Source organism: Choloepus didactylus, chromosome 2, assembly GCF_015220235.1.
Source record: "Choloepus didactylus isolate mChoDid1 chromosome 2, mChoDid1.pri, whole genome shotgun sequence".
NCBI lineage: Eukaryota > Metazoa > Chordata > Mammalia > Pilosa > Megalonychidae > Choloepus > Choloepus didactylus.
In genome coordinates, this window is record NC_051308.1 from 206,430,612 (window position 1) to 206,442,668 (window position 12,057).

Genomic DNA, 12,057 nt, shown 5'->3' on the forward strand with positions numbered 1-12,057 from the left:
AAGGCGGTTTGTGCCTTTGATGAGGAGAGAACTTACTGATGGCTTTGTGGAGTCTTCCTACAAAATAGAGAGGCATGCGTGAGGAGATCTTGCTGCTATATCCCAGGAAACCCAGAAGATGCATCACTCCATCCCACCATGACTGAAAGGATGACGACGTTTCAATCAAATCTTGTCCAGTCACATTTCCCAGGGATAAGACCTCATGCCACTTTCCCAATGACTCAGTTTGCCCAGGACTTTGGTCCCTCCTTCCTCTTCCCTTCCTTTTTGTCTGTCTGGTTTCACTTCTCTGCTTTCCGTGTGAGTGTGTTTGTAGCTATGTGGTCAGGAGCATGTGCCTTACAGCCTTTTTCTAATCTACAGTTAATAATAACAATTGTTGCTATTAAAAAAATGGTCACCATTCATCAAACATTTACTCCTGCCAGGCATTGTGCTTGGTACTTACATTTACTATTCTGAACTTTCAAACATTTTCTTCTCCCACGAACCTTAACAATGAGCATGAATGTGTTGGGCGGAGGGTAAGGAGGTGGAATCTAGGAGGATAGCATGGCCACACAGGGAAATACACAGTCTTTATAATCTTGTTTTATCTTAAAAAGTCATGCATGCAGATTTAAAATTCCGTTCCATAACATACTGTTGTTTGCTTTTCTATAAAAACAATAAACAACCCCCCCCAAAAAAATTCTCAAATAAATCTTCTCTGAGAAGATGTGGCATCTGTATACCCTGACACCCTCTGCAGAAACACAGATTTGTAATAGGTTTCAAGCCTGCAGTGAAAGGGACTCCTATCTAGCTTCAGGTCGGGAATTGACTTGTTAGCCTGGCTTTATTATTCTCTACAGTAACTCCACTGAAGTCCTGTGGCACAAGTCACAAATTTGGAGATTCTAGAAGGTTTAGGGACATAATGTATGCTTTGTATGCTTCAGGAGAGTACTTATGGCTTTTTTGGAGAGCCACAATCTGGCCAACATTTTCCCTTGCATTGGCCCTGCCAGAGAATTAAGGTTAAACATTTGATTCCACTGCCCTGTGCTTAGGGCTTTATCATGGCTGGGTGTGTTCTAGGCATTAGGCAATGGAGCAATGAAATTGAATAGGACATAGCCCCTGGGGAGCTGATGGTTTATTTTTATCATTGCCACCACTAACAGTCTCCATTTAGTGTGCGCTATTCTTATAATGAGCTAGGCTCCGAATCCTCTCAACAATGTGAGGTGTGTATAATTATTGCTCCCATTTTACAAAGAGGGAGTCTGAGACTCAACGGGGCATGGAATTTGGCCCCAGGCTGTCCAGTTAGTAATGGGATGAAGACACCCTCACCGCTACACCACATTGTTTCCTTCTGCTCTTGAACAGAACAGCCACAGTGTCCCTGAGGACACAGTGCAGCCCTACATTCACCAGCTCGGAGGAGACTTAAGGGAGGAAACACCAAAATCCTTGCACATGGAGCCATGTGTCTTCCTGGCTAGACTTCAAAGAGCTGAGCCTGTCAGTTTCTTGGTACCCTTGGTGTCTAACTTTGTACTCCCAGTAGCCCAGAGTAAACATTCTATTAATGAAGATGAATTGGCAAAAAGGGAAAGGAGCCCCTCTATGTTCCAGGCACTGTGATTGGAGTTTTTTAAAGGTTGTCTCTTTTAATAGTTAAAACAATTATCTGAGAGGATTTATTATCCTCATTTCACAGAAGAGGAAACCAAGGCCCAGAGCAGAGAAGTGACTCATCCCAGGCTAGTAAGTGGTAGGCCAGTGATTTGAGCCAGCGGTCATTGACTCCAGAGCTGTGAACCTTCCCTTACATCATACTGCCTCTCTCAATCCTTGAGGTTTGACCACATTAATATATTTTTAAATAGACCCTTTTTTAGAAGATTGGTGAAAAGGCTGATGAGAACTCACGATAACCCAGATCTATGAATTTCGACAATGGGCACTCTCCCAACCCTCAATGCCACCAACCCTAGAGCCCCTTGACATTGGAAACTAAATTCTGACAGCATTAATGGAGTATTTACATGTATGTGTAAAGATAGACTGTCAGCATTTATATAGAAGGAGAAAGAATATGTTATATGTTCCCTACTCCTTACTCTTGTACAGATAATTACCTTTTTCTTTTGCGTGGTCTGAGAGAAGATTTTCTAGAAGGAAAGGGAAAGAAAAATGAGATTCTGTGCCATTGTTTTGAGGGTCCATAATTCCTACTGATTATACCTGCTATTGAACCTATCCACCTCTGTCTTTCTCCACCTCCACCTCCCTGACCCAGGCCCTCATCATCTCTCACCTGAATGACAAAAATAGCACCCCACATTATTTCCCACAGCTTAACTTGCTCCCTCGGGTCTCTTCTCAACACTGCAGACAGACAGAACTTCTCAAATCACAATTCTGACCAGGAAATTCCATTCCCTTCTTTAGCACTGCTCTTAGGGTAAAATCGAAAATCTCTGAAAAGATCTACAAGGCCTCACACGGCCTAGGCCCTGCCTAACTCCTCACTCTCAAATCCCCTGTCCCCTTTCACCTCACTTCTGTACCTTTTCAGTTCCTCAGATGAACTCTGCTCCCTCCTGACCATGTTTCTTTCCTCAACTTTGCTTTCTGCTGTGGTTGGTTTTCCAATCCCTCCTCATTCATGCCTGCTTATTCTACAAATCAAACATCACTGACTCTAGGGAGTCTTCTCTAGTCCCTCAAATTTAATTGGTCCTCCTGGTCATAGTCTTCACAGCACTGAATTTTTGTTTGTGCCATTCATCATATGTGCAGTATTGCATTTGATGGGTAATTAATTCATGTATACCTCCCTGACTTGACTGAAAGCCCCAGCAGGGAAAGACTATGTCTGCTTTTTCTTTTCTTTTCTTTCTTAGTTGTTTAACATTATTTAATGCAAAGTTTCCTGAAGATATTTGGGCATGTTTTTTTTTTTTTTTTAATTCAGTTTTATTGAGATATATTCACATACCATACAATCAACCATGGTGTATAATCAACTGTGACTGTGTCTGCTTTTACTCACCATTGTATCCCCAGCACCTAGTAGAGTCCTGGGCAGTTAGTATACAATTATCAATTATTTGCAAAATGAATAAAAGCTTCCTTTGCTTTAGACCTACATAGCTCTCAGAATAATGTCAAGCAATTAGTTCATAGACAAAAATCACCAAACATGCTGGAAGACAGGCTATTACAAGTGAGAATCAGCAAAAACTGGAAACAGATTTAGTCCCCCACTGCCACCAAGAATGTTGGGATTTTCAGGTACAGAATTTAGATCAGTGGGCACTGGGGATACAGACAGGAACAAAACAGAGAAACATCCCCACCCAGCCGAGGACACTTACCTACCTCCATCACCTGTTCATAAAGTAGGCTCTCTAGAAGGAAGAGGGGGAGACAGATTTCAGCTCAGCTTAAGGAAGGCTTTTTCTAAAAGTTGCCCAAAGATGGCCTAAGCTACCTGAATTGCACTTTTCTCCTTGTCACTGGGGGTTTGTGACCATCTGAAAGAATTAGAAGGTCCTCCAACCAATCAGATAAGGGGAAGAACATTGGATTATGTGACTTTAAAGATCCTTTCCAACCCTGAGATCCTGTGACATTCAACCATCTTTATGAAAGTTGTGATGTGATTGGGCTTCTTAATTAATTCAGGGTGATTGGGTGTCTTAATTAATTAGAAGACTGCCATGGTAGGAAATTTTATTTTCTAATTTCTCAAAAGATGAGAATTCACAGCTCTGCCCAGAGGCACAGTTTATGTGATCCCCTCTGCAACACGAGTCAGCAGGGCATGGAACCACCAGCAGTTTGAGAGTTCTCTAACCTATGGAGAAGCAGCATGGCTACCTCTTCTTCCTTCCCGGTTTCTCCCAGAGAAATGGCAGTGCCACCTCCTGTCAGGCTGGGTTCCCTTACCACTTTGTTACCTTTTGATCTTCTTTGCTTCCAGAGGAGGCAAATACCCACGATGATGAGAAGCCCCAAGACGGGCAGGATCACAGCAAGAGCCACTGCTGAGGGGGAGAGGCTCCTTGAAGATGGGGCTGGAAGAGAAACCACCCATGACCACCCTCAGGGATATGTCTGAGATCTTCTCCCACACCAAGGGCTCCACCTCAGGTGGCAGATGGCTCAGGCACATCCTAACTGAGACCATCACATCTTCAGATAACACCTCTGGCCAAGATTGGTGAGGTTCTTTGCTTCTCTCAGTAACTCAAACCCTGGATGACCCGTGGATGACTTTAAAGATAAATGAGATGTTCGTCTCTTAGGAATGGATTAGATGGTCCTGCCTGAAAACAGTGGGTTGAATGCAGCTTCTCAACCACAACCTCATCCTGCCCTATAATTCAATGGAAAAAATAAGTCCAGGGACTTCTAAGAACTGGAGGTGCTCTCCTCCGTAATCTCCCACAGTCTTCCTCACGAGCACCCCTGCTTCCACCTTCAAATCCTCACTCTGCCCTGGAACAGCAGTCAGCAACTTCTGTCCCGAGCACCATTAACAGGGGCAAAACCATTTCTATGGTGCTGTAGAAGCAGGCCTAAAGCCTAGGCAGGAGAGAAAGGAGAAAGGAAATAAGAAATACAAAAGAAAACATAGCAGAAATGGTGTTATGACAAAGCAGCCGAGAGCCTAAGCTGACTGTTAGTCCTAGATGGTAGCTGGACAAGGGAATCGAGCCTCTGCAAGCCTGCTTTGCTTTGTCTGTAAAATGGGGATGATAATAGTCCTATACCACTGTGTTGTTGGGAGATTTAGTGATCAGGCATGTAAGGCACTTAGCACTCCGTGAGCAGCAGTGCCACCAGTAGGAAAACAGGAAAGGAGAACAGACAGAGAAAAGAAGGAAGAGATTAGCAGAGGTCTATGACCCTCCCCACCCCTGGACTCCAGGCCACAGTCTTTCTATTTTGTCTCTAAAACCACCCCTCTCTGCCATATGGCTCTATGTTTCAAGGGTCTTTAAAAGGTTCATACTGTTGACCCATTAATTCCACTTTTAGAAGCACATTCTAAGAAAATAATCAGAACTGCTTTCCAAAATATGTGCAAAGATGTTCACTGCACACTTAGCTATAATATGAGGAAAAACTTGAAGTCATTGAAGCATCCACAAGTAGGACATTAATTAATTTTATTATGGTATAGCCATGCATCTCATAAAAATCAAGTTGTGGAGAATTACTTGAGCAAACGCTCATGACATTGTAAGTGGAGGAAAAAACACAAGAATACATACATGTAAATGTATACACAGAGAGATACATACATCCAAGAAAGATCTGAAGGAAAGGCACCAAAATGTCAGTAGCGGTTCTCTCCCATTGATGAGATTACTGGCCATTTTTAATTTTCTTTAAAGATTTTCTGTATTTTTCTACCATAAACATGTTATTCTTAAAATTTAAGAAATTAAGAAAATTCTTTCTAAAGTAGGTGTTTACTCTGGGACCACCAGCTGCATCAAACCTATTTTCTGCCTCAACTTTTACCTGTTATGAGCATGGCCGTGGTCTTCTCTTGGCCAAGGGCCACGTTGCGAACAGTGCAGGACACATTCCCCAGAGTGCTGTCCCTGACTTTGCTGGTCACCACTGTTCGGAAGAGCCCAGATTCGTCCAGGGAGTGGGTCTCTGACAGGAACAGCAGCAGCCTGCCTTGAGGGTCCCTCCACTCGGTCCAAGGCTTTGGGAACCATCCTGCTGAGCCGCACACCAGGTGGATCCATCCAGCGTCATAGACATTCACATGGATATAAGGGTCGGAGCCTAGAACTGGAGAGGAGAGACTGCCTGGCTGAACCAGCCCTGAAGTAGATTGACGGGGCCTTCACCTCCACCCCAGCCAGAACCTCCCCTTCCTCTGACAACCTCCTTTGATGAACAGGGTGACTGTTAATGTAACATCAATATTTGCCTCCCTCTCCTCCATCCTCCTCACAATGGGATAAAACAATCTCTAGCGTCATCTTAGTACCTTTTAAAATCTACCAATACTATTTACTGCATCATATGATTTTGATTCTTCTGTGCATCCCAGGCCCCTTTTAACAATTACTCTTCCCCTCAAAGGACTCCATGTTTGGGAAGAGTCTGTCTGCCAACCACTGGGTGTTTTTAAATCATTGATTCAGCCCCCTTTTTTAGTGTGCAACTCTGAGTTATGACCGAGCATCTGTGTGACCATATGGAGCTACTATCATTCCAAGCAAGTGCAAACGTACACTTTGTGTTTTCTTTTGATTTTTATGTATATATTTATACAGACTGAAGTTTTTCGAAAATATTGGAGCTTGTTGGAGAAACCCCATGTGTACCTTCTTAGAACTTTAAGTGCTCAGGAAATTCAGATAGGGCTCAATAAGCAAATCCTTGTCCCAGCTCAGGATTCTGGTCCTTGAGGGCATCTCCTTACAGCCATGGTTATAAATTCCCAGATAAGGGAACAAAGAAAGATAACCCAGAGATGGAAGAGCTATTGGTCGAGTCATTGCTCAAATAATCAGGATCTGCACTATACTATATTTGCCAAAGCCCAGGTTCCTTCCTTATCAGAAACACCTGGACCAGTGTCACAGCTTCAAATGAGATAAATGGACCCTGACCGGTAAAGCTGATCCTTCCTGGCAGAACTTGCAGATGAAAGAAAATTCTATATATGGAATTTGGGGACAAAATTATAGAGGGACAAAGTAGACCCTAACTAAACTCACCCAACTGACCCAATGACCCCAGGCACCTCAAACCCATCCTAACCTGCAACCTGCAGGGTCACGCTGTCCTCTCGACTGAGGTTGCCGATCTGGACCTGACATCGATACTGCCCTCGGTCCTCCAGCCGGACCCCGCGGATCTCCAGAGTGACACTTCCCTCTTGTGCATCTCTCAACAGTGCCGTCCTCCCCTTATATTCTGGCATCAGATCTTCATCCCAGTCTTTCCCATTCCGGAACACGTGAACAACCTGGGAGCGCTGGGGGTGTGGAGACCGCAGCCACCTCACCTCAGTGGGCACCGTGACTGGCCAGAGGGAAAGGGGGCAGGGCAGCCGGGCTGTGCCCCCTAGCGGGGCCAGGTGAACCTTGCTGGCATCCCCTGTGCAGCGCGGACATGAAAAAAAAAACAGATAATGCGATCTGGGAGAGATGGGAGAGGGAGAACCTGGGAAGGGATAAGGAAGGAGATACCTGCAGGAACGATAGGGCCTGGGAAGGGCATTAGAAAGAATTGGGGGAAGAACAGAACCCAAGAAAAAATAAAGCCCCAGGCCAGGTTCCCAATTCTTGGGACTCAATCGTTAGATATCCCAGACAGAGGAAGAGATTCAGAAACTCCTACCTGACCCATGAGTGGGCAGCTGGAGGAAAACAAACATAATAAGGCAGCCAGGAAGCCAGGAGCCAGAGGCACTTGCCATCTCCATCCAAACTAGGAAGACAGGGACAGGGAGATGTGGGAAATGGTTAGTGACCTTGATATGAGAGTGGGCACGACCTAAGAGGCAGGGTGGTGATGGAGGCTGTAGAGCATGAGCTCTGGGATCAGACTTCACAGGCAGTCTAGGGTTCGAAACCCAGCTCTGTTACTTATCTCTTTGTGACTTTGCAACTTAACCTCTCTGAGACTCTGTTTCTTCGTCTTTGAAATGGGTATAATAATGGTGCCTCTTGCAGGATTATTGAGTAGATAAGTACTCAATGCAGTTGCAGGCACCACTGCTAAATCTCTAGAAATGCTATGGATGAGGATCCAAGAGTGAGACACTGAATGGGACTTGGAAGACATAAGGAGTAATTGAGAAGAACGAGAACTTGTACCCAGAACTATCCAGGTAAATGCCAGAGTACTGGCCTCGTTTCACAACTAGAGTGTCCAAGGCCAGGTTTTGGAAGTGCATATTTCAAGCCATTCCCAGACCCATAGTGTCCTGGAGCTCTTCCATGACAGCACTTCCACTTTTACTCTTGAGAAATAACAAACCAGGCAGTAAGGTCTCCCCATTCCATCTTTTTCCCTCTCCTTCCCCCAAACCCCTGACAACCACTAACCTATTCTGTTTCTATGGATTTTCTGGTCATTTTATATAGATATATGCCCTTCTGTGTCTGACTTCTTTCACTTGGCATGTTTTCAATGTCCATACATGCAGTAGCATGTATCAGTACTTCATTCCTTTTTATAAACAAATAATATTTCATTGAATGAATATATCATATTTTGTTTATCCATTCATCTGTTGATGTACATTGAGTTGTTTTCACTTTTTGCCTATGAATTATGCCACTATGAACATTCATATGCAAGTTTTTGTGTGGACACATGTTCTAATTCTCTTGGGTAAATACCTTGGAATAAAGTTGCTGGGTCATGTAGTAATTCCTTCCATTTCATCCTGAAGGCATTAATCCTACAAACAATGTCTGGAGTTAGGAAAACCTGAATTCATGTCTTAGCCCCACCCATTTACTAGCTCTGTGCCCCCGGGAAGGTTACACAGTAACTCTGGACCTCAGGTTCTTAATCTATAAAGGGGAGACCTTTCTTACAGGGTGAATGTGAGGAGATAATGCATGCAAAGTACTTGCCACAAATGCCTGGCAGAACAATGCTCAATAAATGTGTTACCGTTATTATTAAACTAAATGAGGACACTTCTCCCTGGTAGGTATAGGCCACTGTGTGCATCAATGACAGGGACACTCTCAAGGAGTCCCTACTGAAAATTTCTTTCCCCACCTACTTGCTACAGCCTGAAATTCCTTCAGTAGGAAACAGAATTTCTCACATCACGACTGGGGATAAACCTTAAACTGTAAACACCCCGGGAAAAGATAACACATCTCTTAATCTCTCTCCAAGGTTTCACATCTTTCCCAAAGAAAAGGTCTTAGAATAGGGCAAAGATGGGCCATGGGGTGGGGCAGGGGCATCAAAGGGAGATTGGGAAATTGAAGATTAACTTTAGCTTTGAACACATTTCCAATTCTGTTTTTCTCATGGCAAAGAGTACACTGGTTTAGTTTCTTGTTTGTTTGTCTTTTTAATCATGATGCATGCAACACACCCCTTTAATCCTCCAATATTGCAAATGGCAACCTGGCACTAGGACATAGTGGGGTTAGGATTACAGTTAGGACATATTTCTTTGCCTTTCTCACACCCACCCTCCTACAGCTTACCAGCTACTCAGGAACTGATCAAGAGAAGTTATATAAATGAGAATGCTTCTCTATTTTATCAGTTATGGTTGAAGATGGAAGTAGGTAGGACCCAGGATCCCTTGGCGTTACCTCCAACCCCAAAGACCCTCAACTAGAAAATGATTTTTAAAGACAAGTCCAGAGTGATACAGTGCTACCTGAAATTTAAAAAAGAGGAGACCTCCAAAGCCCCAATTTCCTAGATTCAGACAGTTTATGATGTAGTTTAAGGAGTGGGCTCTAGAGTCAGCCAGGAGTCATGCCTTGGCTATGCCATCGTCTATCTCTGGACCTTAGGTTAGTTTAATTCTCAAGCCTCCTTCTGCCAACACATGAAATAAAGTTAATAATAGTACCTACCTCATCAATAGGGCTACAGTGAGGATTCATAGAAAATACTTGTGAAATGATTTTCACAGGTGGGAATGAAATGCTGGGAATGAAAAAAAGCAAATGAAGTCCTTCCATCAGATTGAAACTCTGTGTAATGAGGGCGATTGACGTGACATCAATGGGAAGCAGCCGTAGGAGCAGACTAGCCTAGGAGAGGATGACATTAGAAACAGGACATTCACTTTCTAGTAATCAGACAAATGTACATTAAGATCACAGTGAGATATAATTTGTCTACCTTCAAGTTATCCAAGATTGGGGGAAAAGTAACACCCTATGCCATCACAGATATGAGTAAACTATCTTGTTCATTGCTGAGCAACTTTCACAAGGACAATTTAACAATAAGTATCAGGAGAGGGCTGATGGACTGACTGATGGGAGAGATGGGAGGCAAGCAAGGTGGTGCTGATTCAGGATACCAGGAGGAAAGTCTGTTACTACTACGACGGGGATGTTGGAAATTACTATTATGGACAAGGTCACCCAGTGAAGCCCCATTGAATCCGCATGACTCACAATTTGCTGCTCAACTATGTTCTATTCAGGAAGATGGAAATCTATTGTCTTCATAAAGCCAATGCTGAGGAGATGACCAAGTACCACAGTGATGACTACATTTAATTCTTGTGCTCCATCCACCCAGATAACATGTCTGAGTACAGCAAGCAGATGCAGAGATTCAACGTTGGTGAGGACTGTCCAGTATTTGATGGTCTGTTTGAGTTCTGTCAGTTATCTACTGGTGGTTCTGTGGCAAGTGCTGTGAAACTTAATAAGCAGCAGATGGACATCGCTGTGAATTGGGCTGGGGGCCTGCACCATGCAAAGAAGTCTGAGGCATCTGGCTTCTGTTATGTCAATGATATCGTCTTGGCCATCCTGGAACTGCTAAAGTATCACCAGAGGGTAAGCTGTATATTGACATTGATATTCACCACAGTGATGGTGTGGAAGAGGCCTTCTACACCATAGACCAGGTCATGGCTATGTCCTTTCATAAATAGGAAGAGTACTTCCCAGGAACAAGGGGATCTATGGGATATCGGCACTGGCAAAGGCAAATATTATGCTGTTAACTACCCGCTCTGAGATGGGATTGATGGTGAGTCCTACGAGGCTGTTTTCAAGCCGGTCATGTCCAAAGTAATGGAGATGTTCCAGCCTAGTGCAGTCGTGTTACAGTGTGGTTCTGACTCCCTAATTGGGGATCGGTTGCTTCAATCTGACCATCAGAGGGCATGCCAAGTGTGTGGAATGTGTGAAGAGCTTCAACCTGCCTATACTGATGCTGGGAGGAGGTGGTTACACCATTCGTAATGTAGCCCGGTGCTGGACGTATGAAACAGCTGTGGCCCTGAACACAGAGATCCCAAATGAGCTTCCATACAATGACTACTTTGAATATTTGGACCAGATTTCAAACTTCACATCAGTCCTTCCAATACGACCAACCAGAACACTAATGAGTACTTGGAGAAGATCAAGCAGCAACTATTTGAGAACCTAAGAATGCTGCCCCATGTGCCTGGGGTCCAAAGGCAGGCGATCCTTGAGGATGACATCCCAGAGGAGAGTGCCCATGGGGATGAAGAGGACCCTGACAAGCGTATCTCAATCTGTTCCTCTGACAAACGAATTGCCTGTGAGGAAGAGTTCTCCGACTCTGATGAGGAGGGAGAGGGCGGCCGCAAGAACTCTTCCAACTTCAAAAAAGCCAAGAGAGTCAAAACAGAGGATGAAAAAGAGAAAGACCCAGAAGAAAAGAAAGAAGTCACAGAAGAAGAGAAAACCAAGGAGGAGAAGCCTGAAGCCAAAGGGGTCAAGGAGGAGATCAAATTATCCTGAGCAGACTCTCCAGATTTTGCTTCTTGCTTAGTTCCCCTACCCTTCTCCCCCAACCCTCAAGAGTTTATATTTGCTATTTCTGTGTATTTATATAAAAATATATTAAATATAAATATTCCTAGGGACCAGACAGGAACCAGGACCCTAAGCCCAGGGTGGCTTTGCTGTCTTGCCATCCCTCCACCCCTCCCTCCCCAACTCTTTAATTTTGAACCATAAAGAATACCAGGTCTGGGTGGAAGGGATGCTTTAAGCACAGAACAAAATCCTAAAGTGCCAAGTGCTTGCTTAGTATAGTGGCTTTGGAAAGATGCCCTTACTATTCTAGAAGGGATGCTGGGCCTTCGGGGACCCCTTGTTCTTTTCAGGTTCCTTAAAGTAACATCAGTTGTTTTTAGATTGGTTCCTTTCTCATACCTTCCCACTGTTGCAGCCTGGTTCCAAGTGAGCCAAGAAACTCACGCTGCCTGTCTTTTCTCTGCCCTTCCTCAGTTCTGCAGGTGGAGGTTGAGTTTCCTTTTTGAGATGCTATTTTCATTTTTGTGAGAATCTTTGTAATAAAATGGTAATTTCTATT

General features: G+C 44.0%; 1 protein-coding gene and 1 pseudogene across 1 annotated transcript in view; one reads left to right on the forward strand and one right to left on the reverse strand.

The window, feature by feature from the left end:
* LOC119527457 (erythroblast membrane associated protein (Scianna blood group)) overlaps nucleotides 1-12,057 on the reverse strand; it is a 31,816-nt gene that overhangs the window by 4,843 nt on the left and 14,916 nt on the right. Inside the window, 9 exon segments of the mRNA XM_037827505.1 lie at nucleotides 37-57; nucleotides 2,133-2,165; nucleotides 3,375-3,407; nucleotides 3,960-4,076; nucleotides 5,533-5,814; nucleotides 6,796-7,134; nucleotides 7,378-7,467; nucleotides 8,385-8,446; nucleotides 9,600-9,779. Of these exon segments, the coding sequence (XP_037683433.1) occupies nucleotides 37-57; nucleotides 2,133-2,165; nucleotides 3,375-3,407; nucleotides 3,960-4,076; nucleotides 5,533-5,814; nucleotides 6,796-7,134; nucleotides 7,378-7,467; nucleotides 8,385-8,446; nucleotides 9,600-9,604 (982 nt within the window). The 5' untranslated portion in view covers nucleotides 9,605-9,779.
* On the forward strand, nucleotides 10,209-11,480 carry LOC119527458 (annotated as a pseudogene).